Source organism: Salmo salar, chromosome ssa13, assembly GCF_905237065.1.
Source record: "Salmo salar chromosome ssa13, Ssal_v3.1, whole genome shotgun sequence".
Taxonomy (NCBI): domain Eukaryota; kingdom Metazoa; phylum Chordata; class Actinopteri; order Salmoniformes; family Salmonidae; genus Salmo; species Salmo salar.
In genome coordinates, this window is record NC_059454.1 from 11,013,010 (window position 1) to 11,032,865 (window position 19,856).

A 19,856-nucleotide genomic window follows, 5' to 3' on the forward strand; every position below is an offset into this window, starting at 1 on the left:
GGATGATATCTATGAGGGTGCCCGTGTTTATGGCTTTGGGGTGGTACCTGGTAGGTTCATTGATAATTTGTGTGAGATTGAGGGCATCAAGCTTAGATTGTAGGATGGCTGGGGTGTTAAGCATGTCCCAGTTTAGGTCACCTAGCAGCACGAGCTCTGAAGATAGATGGGGGGCAATCAGTTCACATATGGTGTCCAGAGCACAGCTGGGGGCAGAGGGTGGTCTATAGCAGGCGGCAACGGTGAGAGACTTGTTTTTAGAGAGATGGATTTTTAAAAGTAGAAGTTCAAATTGTTTGGGTACAGACCTGGATATTAGGACAGATCTCTGCAGGCTATCTCTGCAGTAGATTACAACACCGCCCCCTTTGGCCATTCTATCTTGTCTGAAAATGTTGTAGTTAGGGATGAAGATTTCAGAGTTTTTGGTGGACTTCCTAATCCAGGATTCAGACACGGCTAGGACATCCGGGTTGGCAGAGTGTGCTAAAGCAGTGAATAAAACAAACTTAGGGAGGAGGCTTCTAATGTTAACATGCATGAAAACAAGGCTATTACGTTTACAGAAGTCATCAAAAGAGAGTGCCTTGGGAATAGGAGTGGAGCTAGGCACTGCGGGGCCTGGATTCACCTCTACATCACAGAGGAACAGAGGAGGAGTTGGATAAGGGTATGGCTAAAAGCTATGAGAATTGGTCGTTTATGACGTCCAGAATAGAGAGTAAAAGGAGCAGGTTTCTGGGAGCGATAAAATAGCTTCAAGGTATAATGTACAGACAAAGGTATGGCAGGATGTGAATACAGTGGAGGTAAACCTAGGCATTGAGTGATGATGAGAGAGATATTGTCTCTAGAAACATCATTGAAACCAGAAGATGTCGTAGCATGTGTGGGTGGTGGAACTGAAAGGTTGGATAATGTATAATGAGCAGGGCTAGAGGCTCTACAGTGAAATAAGCCAATAAACACAAACCAGAACAGCAATGGACAAGGCATATTCACATTAAAGAGAGGCATGCTTAGCCGAGTGATCATAAGGGTCCAGTGAGATTCAGGCAGCTAGCCAGGCCATAGGTAGCAAGCTGGCAGAAGATGGAGGGAGGTCTGTTTTTAGCCACCTCGTGCGTTTCCGTCTGTAGATTAGTGGGGTTCCGTGTGGTAGGAGGGACCAGTCCAATTGGCAAAATAGTTATAGTTATAGTGGCCCAAGAAAATTGTCCGATAGACCTATTCAGATAGCAGCCGATAAGACAGCTAACGATTAGCGGGCCGCAGATGGGCGTTCAGGTTACGTCGCGACGGAGGGGCCAGTTGGATAGCTCCCTCGGGCAGATAACGTCGGTAGTCCAGTCGTGAAGGCCCGATGGGTCTCCGCATCGGCAGTAAAACGGGTCCGGATAGGTGATTGTAGCCCAGGAGTGGCTGATGGAACTCTTCAGCTGGCTAGCTCCGGAATAATTTATGTTAGCTCCGGGACCGACGTTAGCCAATAGTCACTCGGGTAGCAGCTAGCTCGCTGCAAGATCCAGGTGTAAATGTCCAGAGCTTGCGGTAGAAATCCGGGGATATGGAGAGAAAATAGGTCCGGTATGCTCTGGTCTGAGTCGCGCTGTACAAAACTGCCGATAGCTTTTCGAGCTAAGGGATAGCTGATGACCGCCAACTGTGGCTAGCTGAACTCCAACGTAGCCAGTGAACTGGCCAACCTCTGGCTAACCTCTGGCTAGCTTCTGTTGTGGATTTCAGATTTGAGGTAAATAATAGTTTTTTTTTTAATTGGTGAGACGGGTTGCAGGAGAGTGTTTTGAGGTTGAGTTTTTAGAAAAAAATATATAAAAAGATATGCGAAGAAAAGATGTAAATATACAGTGGGGGAAAAAAGTATTTGATCTCCTGCTGATTTTGTACGTTTGCCCACTTACAAAGAAATGATCAGTCTATAATTTTAATGGTAGGTTTATATGAACAGTGAGAGACAGAATAACAACAAAAAAATCAAGAAAAACGCATGTCAAAAATGTTATAAAATGATTTGCATTTTAATGAAGGAAATAAATATTTAACCCCTCTGCAAAACATGACTTAGTACTTGGTGGCAAAACCCTTGTTGGCAATCACAGAGTTCAGACATTTCTTGTAGTTGGCCACCAGGTTTGCACACATCTCAGGAGGGATTTTGTCTTCAGACGGGAATGTATATGTATTCTTGAGCAGGGGGACCTTGCGGGCACTGCAGGATTTCAGTCCTTCACGGCATAGTGTGTTACCAATTGTTTTCTTGGTGACTATGGTCCCAGCTGCCTTGAAATCATTGACAAGATCCTCCCGTGTAGTTCTGGGCTGATTCCTCACCGTTCTCATGATCATTGCAACTCCACGAGGTGAGATCTTGCATGGAGCCCCAGGCCGAGGGATATTGACAGTTCTTTTGTTTCTTCCATTTGCGAATAATCGCACCAAATGTTGTCACCTTCTCACCAAGCTGCTTGGCGATGGTCTTGTAACCCATTCCAGCCTTGTGTAGGTCTACAAAATTGTCCCTGACATCCTTGGAGAGCTCTTTGGTCTTGGCCATGGTGGAGAGTTTGGAATCTGATTGATTGCTTCTGTGGACAGGTGTCTTTTATACAGGTAACAAGCTGCGGTTAGGAGCACTCCCTTTAAGAGTGTGCTCCTAATCTCAGCTCGTTACCTGTATAAAAGACACCTGGGAGCCAGAAATCTTTCTGATTAAGAGGGGGTCAAATACTTATTTCCCTCATTAAAATGCAAATCAATTTATAACATTTTTTACATGCATTTTTCTCTATATTTTTGTTGTTATTCTGTCTCTCACTGTTCAAATAAACCTAACATTAAAATTATACAATGATAATTTCTTTGTCAGTGGGCAAACATACAAAATCAGCAGGGGATCAAATACTTTTCCCCCCCACTGTATATATACACGGGACACGACAAGAGGAGGACAAAGGACGTCTGACTGCTATGCCATCTTGGAATGACAACGATATTTAGATATTATTACATGGTGCCGCGGATTTTGTGGCGCGATGGGTAACGATGCTTTGTGGGTGTCAGTTGTTGATGTGTGCAGAGGGTCCTGGTTCAAGCCCAGGTTGGCGCGAGGAGAGGGACGGAAGCTATACTGCTATACTATACTGTTACTGTTATACTGTTACATCGACGATATTAGATGGTGGGGTGGTTAGTTTCAGGAGGTTATCATATTAGATGGTGGGGTGGTTAGTTTCAGGAGGTTATCATGTTAGATTGTGGTTAGTTTCAGGAGGTTATCATGTTAGATGGTGGGGTGGTTAGTTTCAGGAGGTTATCATGTTAGATGGTGGTTAGTTTCAGGAGGTTATCATATTAGATGGTGGGGTGGTTGGTTTCAGGAGGTTATCATGTTAGATGGTGGTTAGTTTCAGGAGGTTATCATGTTAGATGGTAGTTAGTTTCAGGAGGTTAACATATTAGATGGTGAGGTGGTTAGTTTCAGGAGGTTATCATATTAGATGGTGGGGTGGTTCAGGAGGATATCATGTTAGATGGTGGGGTGGTTAGTTTCAGGAGGTTATCATATTAGATGGTGGGGTGGTTCAGGAGGTTATCATGTTAGATGGTGGGGTGGTTAGTTTCAGGAGGTTGTCATGTTAGATGGTGGGGTCGTTAGTTTCAGGAGGTTATCATGTTAGATGGTGGGGTCATTAGTTTCAGGAGGTTATCATGTTAGATGGTGGTTAGTTTCAGGAGGTTATCATGTTAGATGGTGGGGTGGTTAGTTTCAGGAGGTTATCATATTAGATGGTGTGGTGGTTAGTTTCAGGAGGTTATCATATTAGATGGTGGGGTGGTTAGTTTCAGGAGGTTATCATGTTAGATGGTGGGGTGGTTAGTTTCAGGAGGTTATCATGTTAGATGGTGGTTCGTTTCAGGAGGTTATGTTAGATGGTGGTTCGTTTCAGGAGGTTATCATGTTAGATGGTGGGGTGGTTAGTTTCAGGAGGTTATCATGTTAGATGGTGGGGTGGTTAGTTTCAGGAGGTTATCATGTTAGATGGTGGTTAGTTTCAGGAGGTTATCATGTTAGATGGTGGGGTGGTTAGTTTCAGGAGGTTATCATGTTAGATGGTGTTTAGTTTCAGGAGGTTATCATGTTAGATGGAGTTTAGTTTCAGGAGGTTATCATGTTAGATGGTAGTTAGTTTCAGGAGGTTATCATGTTAGATGGTGGGGTGGTTAGTTTCAGGAGGTTTCTAGAAAAAAGAAACGCACACCTATAAAGGCGAGGTGCTGGCCAGCGGAGCAGAACACTAGAAAACAAAGGAAAGCCGCACACTCTAAGAGCTCAGATGCAAAAATGTAATAACCAACGTTTCGACAGCGAAGCTGTCTTCATCAGGGTATCATCACAAACACTGTGAGATGAGTCATTGATATAGTGTCAAGAGACACACAGGTGTTTGTAATCATGGCCAAGTATGGCCTAATATCATTGGTTAACTCAAATATTTAAAAAAAAAATGGCATACAAAGAACATACAAAAAGACAAACAAATGGATAGCATACGATCATAGCATTTGTAGTCTAAAATGTATCTAACAAACAATTACAATGGCAAAATCACAATAATCACAAGAATGGCTTCAGATCAAAGTCTATGTTGAGACCGAAGGGAGCAAGGGTCTTTAAATTAAAGATCCAGGCAGCCTCTCGTTTTAACAATAAATTATCATGGTCACCCCCTCTCCTCGGGAGGGTGACATGTTCGATGCCAATATAACGCAGAGACGAAATCGAATGGTTTGCTTCCAAAAAGTGGGCCGCAACTGAGTAAGTCAAGTTTTTGCACCTAATGGAACTACGATGCTCTGAGATACGTACTTTTAATTCACGCTTTGTTTTACCCACATAATTTTTACCACAGGGACAAGTTATAAGATAAATAACTGCCTTAGTGGAACACGTAATAACACCTTTAATTGGGATCTGTTTCCCTGTTTGTGGGTGTTTGAAGGATCTACATTTATAAGTGCCATTGCATTGAGAACAACCATTACACTTGTAATTTCCATCCAGTATGGGCGCAAATACACGCTGTGCAGGGATATCTTGGGGTGGTAAATCAGAGTGTACCAATTGGTTAGTTTCAGGAGGTTATCATGTTAGATGGTGGGGTGGTTAGTTTCAGGAGGTTATCATGTTAGATGGTGGTTAGGTTCAGGAGGTTATCATGTTAGATGGTGGGGTGGTTAGTTTCAGGAGGTTATCATGTTAGATGGTGGGGTGGTTAGTTTCAGGAGGTTATCATGTTAGATGGTGGGGTGGTTAGTTTCAGGAGGTTATCATGTTAGATGGTGGTTAGTTTCAGGAGGTTATCATGTTAGATGGTGGGGTGGTTAGTTTCAGAAGGTTATCATGTTAGATGATGGTTAGGTTCAGGAGGTTATCATGTTAGATGGTGGGGTGGTTAGTTTCAGGAGGTTATCATGTTAGATGGTGGGGTGGTTAGTTTCAGGAGGTTATCATGTTAGATGGTGGGGTGGTTAGTTTCAGGAGGTTATCATGTTAGATGGTGGTTAGTTTCAGGAGGTTATCATGTTAGATGGTGGGGTGGTTAGTTTCAGGAGGTTATCATGTTAGATGGTGGTTAGTTTCAGGAGGTTATCATGTTAGATGGTGGGGTGGTTAGTTTCAGGAGGTTATCATGTTAGATGGTGGGGTGGTTAGTTTCAGGAGGTTATCATGTTAGATGGTGGGGTGGTTAGTTTCAGGAGGTTATCATGTTAGATGGTGGGGTGGTTAGTTTCAGGAGGTTATCATGTTAGATGGTGGTTAGTTTCAGGAGGTTATCATGTTAGATGGTAGTTAGGTTCAGGAGGTTATCATGTTAGATGGTGGAGTGGTTAGTTTCAGGAGGTTATCATGTTAGATGGTAGTTAATTTCAGGAGGTTATCATATTAGATGGTGGTTGGTTTCAGGAGGTTATCATGTTAGATGGTGGTTAGTTTCAGGAGGTTATCATGTTAGATGGTGGTTAGTTTCAGGAGGTTATCATGTTAGATGGTGTTTAGGTTCAGGAGGTTATCATGTTAGATGGTGGTTAGTTTCAGGAGGTTATCATGTTAGATGGTGGGGTGGTTAGTTTCAGGAGGTTATCATGTTAGATGGTGGTTAGTTTCAGGAGGTTATCATGTTAGATGGTGGTTAGTTTCAGGAGGTTATCATGTTAGATGGTGTTTAGGTTCAGGAGGTTATCATGTTAGATGGTGGTTAGTTTCAGGAGGTTATCATGTTAGATGGTGGGGTGGTTAGTTTCAGGAGGTTATCATGTTAGATGGTGGTTAGTTTCAGGAGGTTATCATGTTAGATGGTGGGGTGGTTCTAAGTAGGGATTGATGGAAGTGTTGGTTACTGCTATACATTTGTGGGCCGATGAAGAGGTCTCGTGAAGCTCAGTTGTGTGTTGACGGTGGTGCGTTATTAGTTCTGAAATGATTCAAATGTAACGGCACAGCAGAAACTAGTCTTTGTTGTTGAGTTTTGACGGGGGGCTGGTCCTGGTGTAGGTGTGTGATGTAGGAGGCGTTAGTTATTGGATGCTAGGCATGTAATGCCTAAGACCAGCGGGGCGGGGGTCATGGTGTGAGTGTAGTGTACGGCGTGTGATGCCGGCCAGGAATGTGCCTTGTGGTGCAGCTACACAATAGACCAGGACTCCCTGGGGCTGGTCAGTGGGAGGAGTCACCCCCCTGCACCGATCCTGCTGTGTGATGAGCTGTCAGCTCCTCTTAACCACATCTATACACACACACACACACACACACACACACACACACACACACACACACACACACACACACACACACACACACACACACACAATGGCTCACACACACAATGGCTCACACACACACACACACTCTCTCGCTGTCTCTCTCTCGCTGTCTCTCTCTCTGTGTCTCTCTGTCTCTCTCTCTCTGTCTCTCTCTCTCTGTCTCTCTCCTCTCTCTCACACACTTCCACACACCATTCAGACCTGTATTCTCCTAATAACTAATGTACCCTCTCAGTCTGTCACAGAAACACACAGTGCACCTATCAACAGAGAGGAAGCAGTGCGAACTGTGTTAGTGTGTGTGTATGTCATTTGTGAGAGTATGCACACACACTTGTGTATGCATGTTTGTTGTTGGGCACATGTCTGTGTGAGTGTGTGTACATTCTTAGGTCATGTGACTAAAGCACAGCCAGGTGATAGTGTGGTTAGTAGGATCCAGGGTGACCTTGGACTTGACCATGTGACTTAGCTGTGTGGGAGGAGAGGGGTCATAAAGGCCAACGAGGTGACTGAAAGACATGGTGCAACAGTGTTACTTCTGTGGTGTGAGAAATGTATGCCTGCTTGACTTGACTGTAAGTTGCTTTGGATAAAATCTTCTGCTTAATGGCATTTATTATTATTATTATTATTTTATTATTCTGTTTGTTATTATTATTGTTATTATTGTTTTTATTATTATTGTTATTGTTATTGTTATTATTGTTATTATTGTAATTAATGTTATTATTATTATTGTTATTATTGTAATTATTGTTATTATTATTATTATCATTATTGTTATTATTATTATTATTATTCTGTTTGTTATTATTATTGTTATTATTGTAATTATTGTTGTTATTATTATTATTAATTATAATGCATAGTCACTTCGCCCCCACCTACATGTACAGACTACCTCAACTAGCCTGTACCCCTGCACACTGACTCAGTAACGGTGCCCCCTGTACATAGCCTCGTTATTCTTATTCTTATTGTGTTACTTTTTATTATGACTTTTTATTTTAGCCTACTTGGTAAATATTTTCTTCTTCTTGAACTGCACTGTTGGTTAAGGGCTTGTAAGTAAGCATTTCATGGTAAAGTCTACACTTGTTTTATTCGGCGCATGTGGCAAATAAAATTTGATTATTATTATTATTATTATCATCATTATTATTATATAGCACTCAGAAATTAAACTTTATCCAGAAATATAACTACAGAAGTCTAATATCCCTCACAAACAGATTTCCATTTTAAACTAACCAAATTAGACCAGTGTTGTTGTCGTGTAAAGTTTGCTTTGCCAGGACTTTTACAGTAGTTTGAGGACTCTGTTGAATTAGGCAGCTGACAGGTACCGAAGCAGCAGGTTTTAGGAAGCGCTCGTTTATGGCGTAAACACCTTAGGGGCTTGGTGTGGTTCACTGTTTTCTGTAGGATTATGTGAGCCTTTTATCCTGTTTCATAACATGTACATGCATGTACACACACACACACACACACACACACACACACACACACACACACACACACACACACACACACACAATGCCTGCTTTGTGCACCCTACATTAATTTTCTTGTTTAAGCCACACAACATGATAAGGACATGTAAAATATATTATATAGATGATGATGTGGCAAATGCTCAGTGGATAAGACATACATAGATGAATACTGTGATGAGTGGGATGACTGAATGACTCAACTGGAAATGAACAGTCTTTTAACAGACATTCCTATTAGTCACTTTGCAGTTGTGTACCTCTATGTCACATTGTCCTTTAGTGCCCCCTACTGCCCAACTGGTGTTTGGACTGGAAGTCTTGTAACCATCAGAAATTCCCAAGTCAAGATTTCATAGCAGAAAAACGACATCAGTCCATAGGCTCAGATCTGAGCCTGGATTCAATCCATATAACAAAAGTATCACGGAAAATCTGTGTTATAGCTAGAATGAAATTAAAATGAAATCTTCCCGTGTTCACGGAGACTGTATTCAGGGTAAAGGTTGAATATGTCGGCTCAATTGGACATTTATTTGTTTACTCTAATCTTCTGCGATACTTCCACGATAATTCTGCGATACGGATTGATTCCAGTCTCTGGTCAGGAATATTCTTTATTGGCTCATTGGCTAAAATGTATTTGTGGCAAAATCCATGAGTAAACTTCAATAAGAAAAACAGGATTTACTAATGTCTCGCTTTTCTTTCCTTTACAGGGGAATAAAGATGCAGAGCAGCATTTCCTACTCACCTCCAACCATAGCTGTTGGGACTGGGTGAGAGAAAGAGAGAGAAAGAGAAGGAGAGAGAGAGAGCGAGAGAGAGGGAGAGAGGGAGAGAGAGGGAGAGGGAGAGAGATAGAGAGAGGGAGAGGGAGAGAGTGAAAAAAAGGAGCTCCACAGACAGAAGGACCAGTTCTCACATAGTAAACAAGTACACAAATACTTGTGTTTTTCAGCAGACATTGACAACAACAGCACTATCTAGACCGTAGTCGTCCCCCCCCCCTACGGCCTACCCGGCCCCGCCTGGAGCCACGCCCTTCACTGCACCCCACCACTGCCCACGTAGCGCCTGGAAGGCAGGGGAGCCACGGCCGGGATTTCATGGCAACAGCACCCTAGGGCTGCCATGGCAGCTGCTGCCGCCGATGCCCCACGCCATATTACCGCACTGACGCAGGAGGACGAGGAAGGAAGAGCCGCTGCCAAGCTGTACGGAGGCACTACCCTGCCACGAACAGAGAGAGAGAGGGAACGAGAGAGGGGAGAGCGAGCCAGCGGGAACGAGTGTTTGGTGTGTGGGACTTTGTTTGGTTCCCAGGATAAACTTCGGCTTCACGCTTTCTGTCACACGGGAGAGAAACCCTTCCACTGCTCTCAGCCACACTGCCCTAAGGCCTTCAGCTCCAAATATAAACTGTTCAGGTAAAACATCACTCCACCAAGAGTTTTTAAACTCTTAACATTTCCTCTAAAACATTTTCACAGACTAACTTGTATCATAATGTACTCTCTCTTTCTCTCTCTCTCTCTCTCTCTCTCTCTCTCTCTCTCTCTCTCTCACACTCTCTCTCACTCTCCCTCTCTCCCTTTCTCCTCATTATCCAGGCATATGGCCACACACTCTCCACAGAAAACTCATCAGTGCTCGTTCTGCGAGAAAATGTTTCACCGCAAAGATCACCTGAAGAACCACCTGCAGACCCATGACCCCAACAAAGAGGCCTTCAAGTGTGAGGAATGTGGCAAGCACTACAACACCAAGCTGGGCTACAAGCGTCATGTGGCCATGCATTCAGCCACGGCTGGAGACCTCACCTGTAAGGTGTGCCTGCAGAGCTACGAGACTACCCCTGCCCTGCTGGAGCATCTCAAGAGCCACTCGGGCAAGTCCTCCGGAGGTGCCAAGGAGAAGAAGCACCCGTGTGACCACTGTGACCGCCGCTTCTACACACGGAAGGACGTGCGTCGCCACATGGTGGTCCACACCGGCAGAAAGGACTTCCTGTGTCAGTACTGCGCCCAGCGCTTCGGCAGGAAGGACCACCTGACGCGGCATGTGAAGAAGAGCCACTCTCAGGAGCTGCTGAAGATAAAGACGGAGCCTCCCGACATGCTAGGCCTGCTGGGCTCTGGCTCCTCCCCCTGCACTGTCAAAGAGGAGCTCAACCCCATGATGTGCAGCATGGGTTCCAACAAAGACCCCATGCTGGCCAAGCCGTTCCCCAGCGGCACCTCCTTCCCCATGGGCATGTACAACCCCCACCACCTCCAGGCCATGTCCAACCCTGGGGTGGGCCACCACCACTCTCTGATGTCCGGCTCCCTGTCCACTGCCATGGGGATGGGCTGTCACATGGAGCCCCCGATCCACCACCCCCATCACCCGCACCACCACCACCACCACCACTACCATCACCACCACATCCAACACTCCCCCCCGCTGCCCCACCTGCAGCAGCCCCAACAGCACCAGCAGCAACAGCAAGCCCAGCCGCCGCCCAAGTACCAGCTGGGATCTACCTCATACCTGCTGGACAAGCCCCTCAAAGTGGAGATGGAGAGCTTTCTCATGGATCTGCAGAGTGGGCTGCCGGGCCACCACTCAGGCGATCATCATCATGCTGCTTCCTCGCCCCCCAAGGAGGGACTAGAGCACCCCTCAGGCCTGACAGACGAGCTGTGTGGTGACCCCCTCCTGTCCAAGAGCCCTGCGGTCATCGCTGAGGCTCTGTGCGCTGCTAACATGGACTTCTCTCACCTGCTGGGCTTCCTGCCCCTCAACCTGCCCCCTAACCTGCCCCCTTACAACGCCCCCATGAGCACAGCAGGGCTAGTCATGAGCTACACCTCGTCTACCCCTGCCTCCTCCTCTTCCTCCTCTTCGTCATCCTCATCCTTGCATGCTGCCGAGCCCCACGCCGCTGCCACAGCTGCAGCCGCACCTCTTACCTCTTTGCAACCTCAACCTCAAGAGCAGCATGGCTCCAGCGGGGGCCTGGGTCTAGGGCCCCTGCACCCTCTCCCGCCAGTGTTTAGCTCCAGCCTCAGCACGACCACCCTGCCTCGCTTTCACCAGGCCTTCCAATGAGGGGCCACCAGGCCCGGCCCGGTCCCTACGCCTTCATCCTCAGCTCACTGCCTGGGCGCCCAAGGTCCAAGGGGCCTCCTGCTGGCCGCAAGGACGGTGATAAAAACACATGAACACTTAGATGCCTTAATAGAATCACAGAAAAGCTTTTGATTGAGCCCTAGAGAAAACTGAACCCTTTATTGAAACAAAAGGGATAAGATGAGACATTTTAAAACAAAACTTTCTTTCTATCCTTTAGTTATAACCTCTCCCACCAACCTATCTCCCTGATCTATGATCCCCTCTCCCACCAACCTATCTCCCTCATCCATGATCCCCTCTCCCTTTATTATGTAGGTAGTAGGCAGCATCAGTAGGCCTGAAGGCATGGTACTGCTACTTTATAAAGTAATAATATTAGGAAAAAAAATCAAAGATTAATTTTAGAGAAGATGTTTTGAAGTGGATGAAATATAATTTTCTTGCTTTTCCAAATGTGACTGAACATGCTAGATTATCTCTCCTATGAGTGTAAAGGTCTGAACCACCTGCCCAGAAACACACCCTGTCTGTCATCATCACCATCAGAGGGAAAACACACCCTGTCTGTCATCATCACCATCAGAGGGAAAACACACCCTGTCTGTCATCATCACCATCAGGGGGAAAACACACCCTGTCTGTCATCATCACCATCAGAGGGAAAACACACCCTGTCTGTCATCATCACCATCAGGGGGAAAATATACCCTGTCTGTCATCATCACCATCAGGGGGAAAACACACCCTGTCTGTCATCATCACCATCAGAGGGAAAACACACCCTGTCTGTCATCATCACCATCAGAGGGAAAACACACCCTCTCTGTCATCATCACCATCAGAGGGAAAACACACCCTCTCTGTCATCATCACCATCAGAGGGAAAACACACCCTCTCTGTCATCATCACCATCAGGGGGAAAACACACCCTGTCTGTCATCATCATCGTCAGGGGAAAACACACCATGTCTGTCATCATCACCATCAGGGGGAAAACACACCCTGTCTGTCATCATCACCGTCAGGGGAAAACACACCCTGTCTGTCATCATCACCATCAGAGGGAAAATATACCCTGTCTGTCATCATCACTGTCATGGGGAAAACACACCCTGTCTGTCATCATCACCGTCAGGGGGAAAACACACCCTGTCTGTCATCATCACCGTCAGAGGGAAAATACACCCTGTCTGTCATCATCACCGTCAGGGAAAAATACACCCTGTCTGTCATCATCACCGTCAGGGGGAAAATACACCCTGTCTGTCATCATCACCGTCAGGGAAAAATACACCCTGTCTGTCATCATCACAGTCAGGGGGAAAACACAACCTGTCTGTCATCATCACCGTCAGGGGGAAAACACAACCTGTCTGTCATCATCACCGTCAGGGGGAAAACACAACCTGTCTGTCATCATCACCGTCAGGGGAAAGATTAATGAAGGAATGAAGTGATAATGCCCCGCCAACATTGCCCTCCTCCAATAGGCTACAACCACACTAAAAATATCTCAGAGAAAGACTCGAACAACTGATTCCTGTTATGACTCATAGAGGCAGATCAGTTGTCCAGAAAGTATAAAACATAGAGTTGATTAACATAGATAACCAACGCTGCCAAACACAGCGACCAGTGGCGCCCACATATTTAATGGCAAAGATATGTGAAAACATCTGAGTCGGTAGAAAACATGCCAAGTCATGCTGGTTTTATGTTGTTTTTCTAGAGAAGCATTTTTCTTTGCAGAAGGCTCTTCACCTTTAAGAATCTCTTTGGCTAACCCTCAGTGACGATGACCCTATTTGGGAAAAAACACAACTATAAAAGCTGCTCTTGAAAACAGGTCATTACCAGTATTTGACTCGTGATGATTTTCCTTCCTTCAACTGTCTTCCTTCCAGTATTTGTTTTAAGAAGTCTCCATGGTAACAATATGCCACACATTACTGGTATGTATTGTTTTTTTGAAGAAAACATATATTTTCTCTCTGTTAGAGATGCATGGTAAAAACCACCCTGACATATGTGAATAGCAAACAAAAATTACAACGACGACATTGAGGAAAACGTGTAAGAGAATGTTATTGCAGTGTACAAAATATCTCATCAAAAATGTATATTATAATTGCTTTTATCTCAGTAAGGTGTATTTAGGAAGACATGTTAAAACAAAGTGATGATGTTTTTTTAATGTCTGGCAGGTTTACATTTGTGTGTATCTACCATTTTATTGCTCAAAAAAGGATGAAGTATTAGCTTTGCCCTTTAGCTTTTCTCCACTGTATTCATTCTTTATCTTTACCTTTGATCTTTACCTTTATCCTTACCTTTACCTTTATCTTTACCTTTATCTTTACCTTTACCTTGATCGTTATCTTTATCCTTACCTTTATCTTTACCTTTACCTTAACCTTGATCTTTATCCTTACCTTTACCTTTATCTTTACCTTGATCTTTATCTTTACCTTTATATTTACCTTTATCGTTATCTTTATCCTTACCTTTATCTTTACCTTTACCTTTATCTTTCTTTACCTTGATCTTTATCCTTACCTTTATCGTTATCTTTACCTTGATCTTTATCCTTACCTTTACCTTTATCTTTACCTTGATCTTTATCCTTACCTTTATCGTTATCTTTACCTTGATCTTTATCCTTACCTTTACCTTTATCTTTACCTTGATCTTTATCCTTACCTTTACCTTTATCTTTACCTTGATCTTTATCCTTACCTTTACCTTTATCGTTACCTTTACCTTTATCGTTACCTTTACCTTTATCTTTAGCTTTACCTTTATCTTTACCTTTACCTTTATCTTTACCTTGATCTTTACCTTTATCTTTACCTTTACCTTTATCTTTACCTTTATCTTTACCTTGATCTTTATCTTTACCTTTATATTTACCTTTATCGTTATCTTTATCCTTACCTTTATCTTTACCTTTACCTTTATCTTTCTTTACCTTGATCTTTATCCTTACCTTTATCGTTATCTTTACCTTGATCTTTATCCTTACCTTTACCTTTATCTTTACCTTGATCTTTATCCTTACCTTTACCTTTATCGTTACCTTTACCTTTATCTTTAGCTTTAGCTTTACCTTTACCTTTATCTTTACCTTGATCTTTACCTTTATCTTTACCTTTACCTTTATCTACTTGAGTTAGTAGCAGAAACTTGGATTGTGGATTTTGACAAATGTTTTAGTAGGCTGTTAGTGGAATAATAATGAATTAGCAGTCGACAAAAATAACATTGATAGACTCTCCAGTTTCAATTCATTCTCTACTTTCTCAGTATGAAACCCAACCTGACCCTAAGTAAACAAAGCGATCTGATTTTAGATGCCTTTTTTTTTTCATATTCACTAGCCTTTTGAAAACTTAAGCCCAAAGTTATAAAACTATAACAGGTGCTCTTATTTGTGTCCCGTGAGTTATGTTTGTAGGATGGACAACGTTAAAAGATCAATTCTGCCTGGAGAGTACAAGGACTAAACTTTACGGTATGAATATCATTCTCTTTGTTTTCAACTTCTCTCAAACCCCTTGACTTTGTTTGAGTACTGAGCCCAGTCCACAGGCATCTATTAGTGAATATGTAGTTTCAAGTATAAGTCAAGTAGAAATATAAGAAAAAGAAATACAAACATAAGGAAAATAAAACATACGGCTGCTTTTAGCTATGGTTGCCCAGCGACTGTAGAGCACTAGAACATTTCAGTAGTACCGATTTGAAGTGTTTCCCTTCCTCTCCTGTACTCCTCCTCACTCAGCTGCTTCCTAGATTCAAGAGAAAAGGGTCTATGTAAAAAGGACAATATCCAGAACAGACAAGTCACCAGCCTGCTCTTTGACATTCAAAGCATGGGACGCCTGACTGGGATATTTCTTAGTCGTTTTTTTGTTGTTGTTGTTGTCATATGCTATATTACTTTCTGTTTGTTAAAACAGGACCTCGAAACAACACAACACATCACCTCATTTTATTTTATTTTTCTTACCAAAACCCGGAGAGAGGAAACTAAATCTTGCACAATTGCTCATTAAAATCCATGTTGTATTATTTTGGATTTAAGTTCATGTTTGTTTGGTTGTTACAAATAGTGTCACTGCCAACCAATGCTTGTGAGGTAATAAGTGCAGGTATGTTCAAGTTGACACTTACCAGTCTATCCCTGGAAAACTGTCCGCTAGGCTGATACATTGTCTAAACTATGAACATTTAATGATTGATCATGATACATGCGATTCTTACATTTGAAAGAGTTTGACTGTTTCTCTCAGAGGAGATTGGATATAAATATTGATATAAATGGGGAAAAAAAGGTTATGTCTAAATCATAGCCTTTTTATATCAAGTATACATTTTAAAAGACCATGGCTATGTTCAATTCCAGACAAAATTGTAGGATTCAAATGTAGCATTTATCTTTTTATTCATTTATTGATAAAAAAAAGTAAAAGTAATTAGCATTGAGTTTGTCCTCTCTGGGTTTCTGTCAGCTGATCTGAATTCTAGCACTTTCAACCTTTAAAAAAAAAAAAATGTTTATTTTTTTCTTTTAACATTTCATCTTATATGTTGATATGTTTTTTTCATTTGTATTTGATCCTGTATATGTATGTGCCATTAGTTTGATGTGTAGATTTTTATCAACTTTTGTGTATTTTTCTCCAAAAGAATAACAGTATTTTTGATAAGACTTTTCACTAATACCTTCTATCATGTGCCCCCCACTCCCCTCTCAGCCCGTTGGGTAACCAGCGTTGCCTTCTCTATTGAAATGGTATCTAACCAACAACAAATATATTCTACAACCAAGTATCTGTAACAGAGAGCATGGTGAACATTACACATCATCGTCCCTAGGACATCACATTGACAATCTGGAATAGAAGGACAACCAGATCGACCTCTTCTTCAAGATGAAAAAGAGCAGGTCCTGTTCTCCGACAGATGTGACATAGTTCCATTTAACAGCACATTATCTGGGGAACCCAGTTTTAAAGCACTTTTATTTAGCACCCATGTTCATAACAACTGACTGATGCATGACTGAAAAGGGTTGTACTACTGCCTAGTAGCTAGATAACACATGTTGCTTCTAGACAGATTCAGGCAGTCTTGAAATGAATATTGTACAACACTCTGTATTGACCATGCTGTGCCAAGACAGGGCTTGCTATAGAGAAGGCAAGTAAGTCTCCATCTGCCCCAGTTTACAGTAGACTTCACCTCACACATAACAGTTTACAGTAGACTTCACCTCACACATAAGTTTACAGTAGACCTCATCCCACACATAACAGTTTACAGTAGACTTCACCTCACACATAACAGTTTACAGTAGACTTCACCTCACACATAACAGTTTACAGTAGACCTCACCCCACACATAACAGTTTACAGTAGACTTCACCTCACACATAAGTTTACAGTAGACCTCACCTCACACATAACAGTTTACAGTAGACTTCACCCCACACATAACAGTTTACAGTAGTTCTCACCTCACACATAAGTTTACAGTAGACTTCACCTCACACATAACAGTTTACAGTAGACCTCACCCCACACATAACAGTTTACAGTAGAGATGATAGAAATGCTAATAATTCATTGGCGGAAGAGAACTAAAACTAAAGTACTTGTTGGGAGGCGCTGTAAATGCTACGTTTTGCAGAGCTAACCTTGGGAAGTGGCCTTTTCAGGAGTATTTTAGCAGTACTTCAGTATCATCAGGATGACCTAATCATGAGTCCATCCCACTCGTTTTTGGAGAGATGCCTCTGCTCTACCCCTGAGAAGGCCTACCTCTGACAGTGGTGTTATGATTTAAAGCATCAGATAGGTCATTGGCATCGTTAATGAAAGGTTGTGGAAGTAATATCTCGCCTTCAGTTTTGACTGAGTGCGGAGCGGATGTTTCCGCTACAATACCTTGTTGGTTCATTACCTCACCTGCACCTACTAGAGATGCACTTGTCCTCACCGTTCCTCTGTTAGTAGGTGAACAACACAGAATTTAAGGGAATTATTTGATACATTTTAAGTCAGAAAACCAATTGGATTTCATGAATGCTTTTTTTTTTTTTTCTTAGTGAGAAACTGGGTACTGTCTGGTGAAGACAAAATCCACATGTAGTTTTATATATTTTTAGCTTAATGTAAGTCTTGCATTCTAAGCTTTTTGTGTATCTTGTTTAGTGACATAGACATTTATTTTTAGTACTTGCTTATTACAGCCAACTCTGGAAAAAAGGTGAACAAAACAAAAATGGAATATTTGCATTCATCCTTACACTATTTTCTATAGCATGGAGTTTATCAACTACAGGGAGAATTGTATAAAAATATTCTTCAGAGAAAAACGTAGCTTTTTTTTGTTACATATCTCACATGCAATCAGTTGCTGCAATGTAAAGTGACAGATTTGTACATTGGTTGATCCAAAGAGATGACATAACAGCAAACCTCTTTACTTATTGTACAGTACATTGTATCTTTGACTTGTCATGTGTTATGTTGAAATTATTAAAAGACAAATTCACGGTTTCATACTTTGGCTGCGTTTTTTACTCCTTTGTCTTTTGAAAGGAGCATGGTTAGAACACAGAAAAGTCAGAAATGGACTAAACAGACTCATGCTGAAAAAGGCAGTGTACACAGTGCCTTCAGAAAGTATTCAGAGCCCTTGACTTTTTCCACATTTTGTTGTGTTACAGCCTGAATTTAAAATGGATTATGTGTCACTGGCCTACACATAATACCAATAATGTCAAAGTGGAATTATATTTTTAGAATGTTTTTTACACATGAATTCAAAATGAAAATCATAATGTGACTTGTTAAGCACATTTTTATTCCTGAACGAATTTAGGCCATAACACAGGGGTTGAATACTTATTCAATCAAGACATTTCAGATTTTCATTTTTGAATTCATTTGTAAAAATCCATGTGTGCAATAATAGGGTGATGATGATTTTTGAATTTGTATTTATAATGGTTCGCCATTAGCTGCTGCCAAGACAGCAGCTACTCTTCCTGGGGTCCAGCACAATTAAGGCAGTTATACCATTTTAAAAACATTACAATACATTCATAACAGATTTCACAACACACTAAGTGTGTGCCCTCAGGCCCCTACTCAACTACCACATACCTAGAACACAAAATCCATGTGTACGTGTGTGTGTGTGTGCGTGCGTGCGTGTCTATAAGGTGTATTTTTACCTGCTTTGTAAATCTGATTCTACTGCTTGCATCAGTTACCTGATGTGGAATAGAGTTCCATGTAGTCATGGCTCTATGTAGCACTGTGTGCCTCCCATAGTCTATTCAGGGTTTGGGGACTGTGCAGAGACCTCTGGTGACATATCTTGTGGGGTATGCATGGGTGTCTGAGCTGTGTGCTAGTCATTTAGACAGACAGCTCGGTGCTTTCAACATGTCAATACCTCTCATAAATACAAGTAGTGATGAAGTCAATCTCTCCTCCACTTTGAGCCATGAGAGATTGACATGCATATCATTAATTTAGCTCTCTGTGTACTTTTAAGGGACAGACGTGCTGCCCTGTTCTGAGCCAATTGTAATTTTCTGAGGTCCCTCTTTGTGGCACCAGACCACATGACTCAACAGTCGTCCAGGTGCGACAAAACTAGGGCCTGTAGGACCTGCCTTGTTGATAGTGTTGTTTAGAAGGTAGAGCAGCGCTTTATTATGGACATACTTCTCCCCATCTTAGCTACTGGTGTATCAATAGGTTTTGACCATGACAGTTTACAATACAGGGTTACTCCAAGCAGTTTAGTCACCACATTATTTAGCTAACCTACATATAAACTCAGCAAAAAAAAGAAACGTCCCTTTTTCAGGACCCTGTCTTTCAAAGATCATTCGTAAAAATCCAAATAACTTCACAGATCTTCATTGTAAAGGGCTTAAACACTGTTTCCCATGCTTGTTCAATAAACCATAAACAATTAATGAACATGCACCTGTGGAACGGTCGTTAAGACACTAACAGCTTACAGACGGTAGGCAATTAAGGTAACAGTTATGAAAACTTAGGACACTAAAGAGGCCTTTCTACTGACTCTGAAAAACACCAAAATAAAGATGCCCAGGTTCACTGCTCATCTGCGTGAATGTGCCTTAGGCATGCTGCAAGGAGGCATGAGGACTGCAGATAAGGCCAGGGCAATAAATTGTAATGTCCGTACTGTGAGACGCCTAGGACAGCGCTACAGGGAGATAGGACGGACAGCTGATCGGCCTCGCAGTGGCAGACCACGTGTAATAACATCTGCACAGGATCGGTACATCCGAACATCACACCTGCGGGACAGGTACAGGATGGCAACAACAACTGCCCGAGTTACA

General features: G+C 42.5%; 1 protein-coding gene and 1 long non-coding RNA gene across 2 annotated transcripts in view; both read left to right on the forward strand.

Annotated features, from left to right (window-relative positions):
- LOC106566425 (zinc finger protein PLAGL2) overlaps positions 1 to 12,780 on the forward strand; it is a 59,216-nt gene extending 46,436 nt beyond the window's left edge. The window contains exons 2-3 of the mRNA XM_014134442.2: positions 9,059 to 9,769; positions 9,953 to 12,780. Of these exons, the coding sequence (XP_013989917.1) occupies positions 9,474 to 9,769; positions 9,953 to 11,435 (1,779 nt within the window). The 5' untranslated portion in view covers positions 9,059 to 9,473 and the 3' untranslated portion in view covers positions 11,436 to 12,780. The remainder of the gene's footprint in view (positions 1 to 9,058; positions 9,770 to 9,952) is intronic.
- Positions 12,781 to 14,361: 1,581 nt separating this feature from the next.
- On the forward strand, positions 14,362 to 18,024 carry LOC106566424 (uncharacterized). The gene is made up of 2 exons (XR_001319876.2): positions 14,362 to 14,971; positions 15,242 to 18,024. It is a non-coding gene; the product is annotated as an uncharacterized lncRNA (long non-coding RNA).
- The last annotated feature ends 1,832 nt before the right edge of the window (positions 18,025 to 19,856 follow it).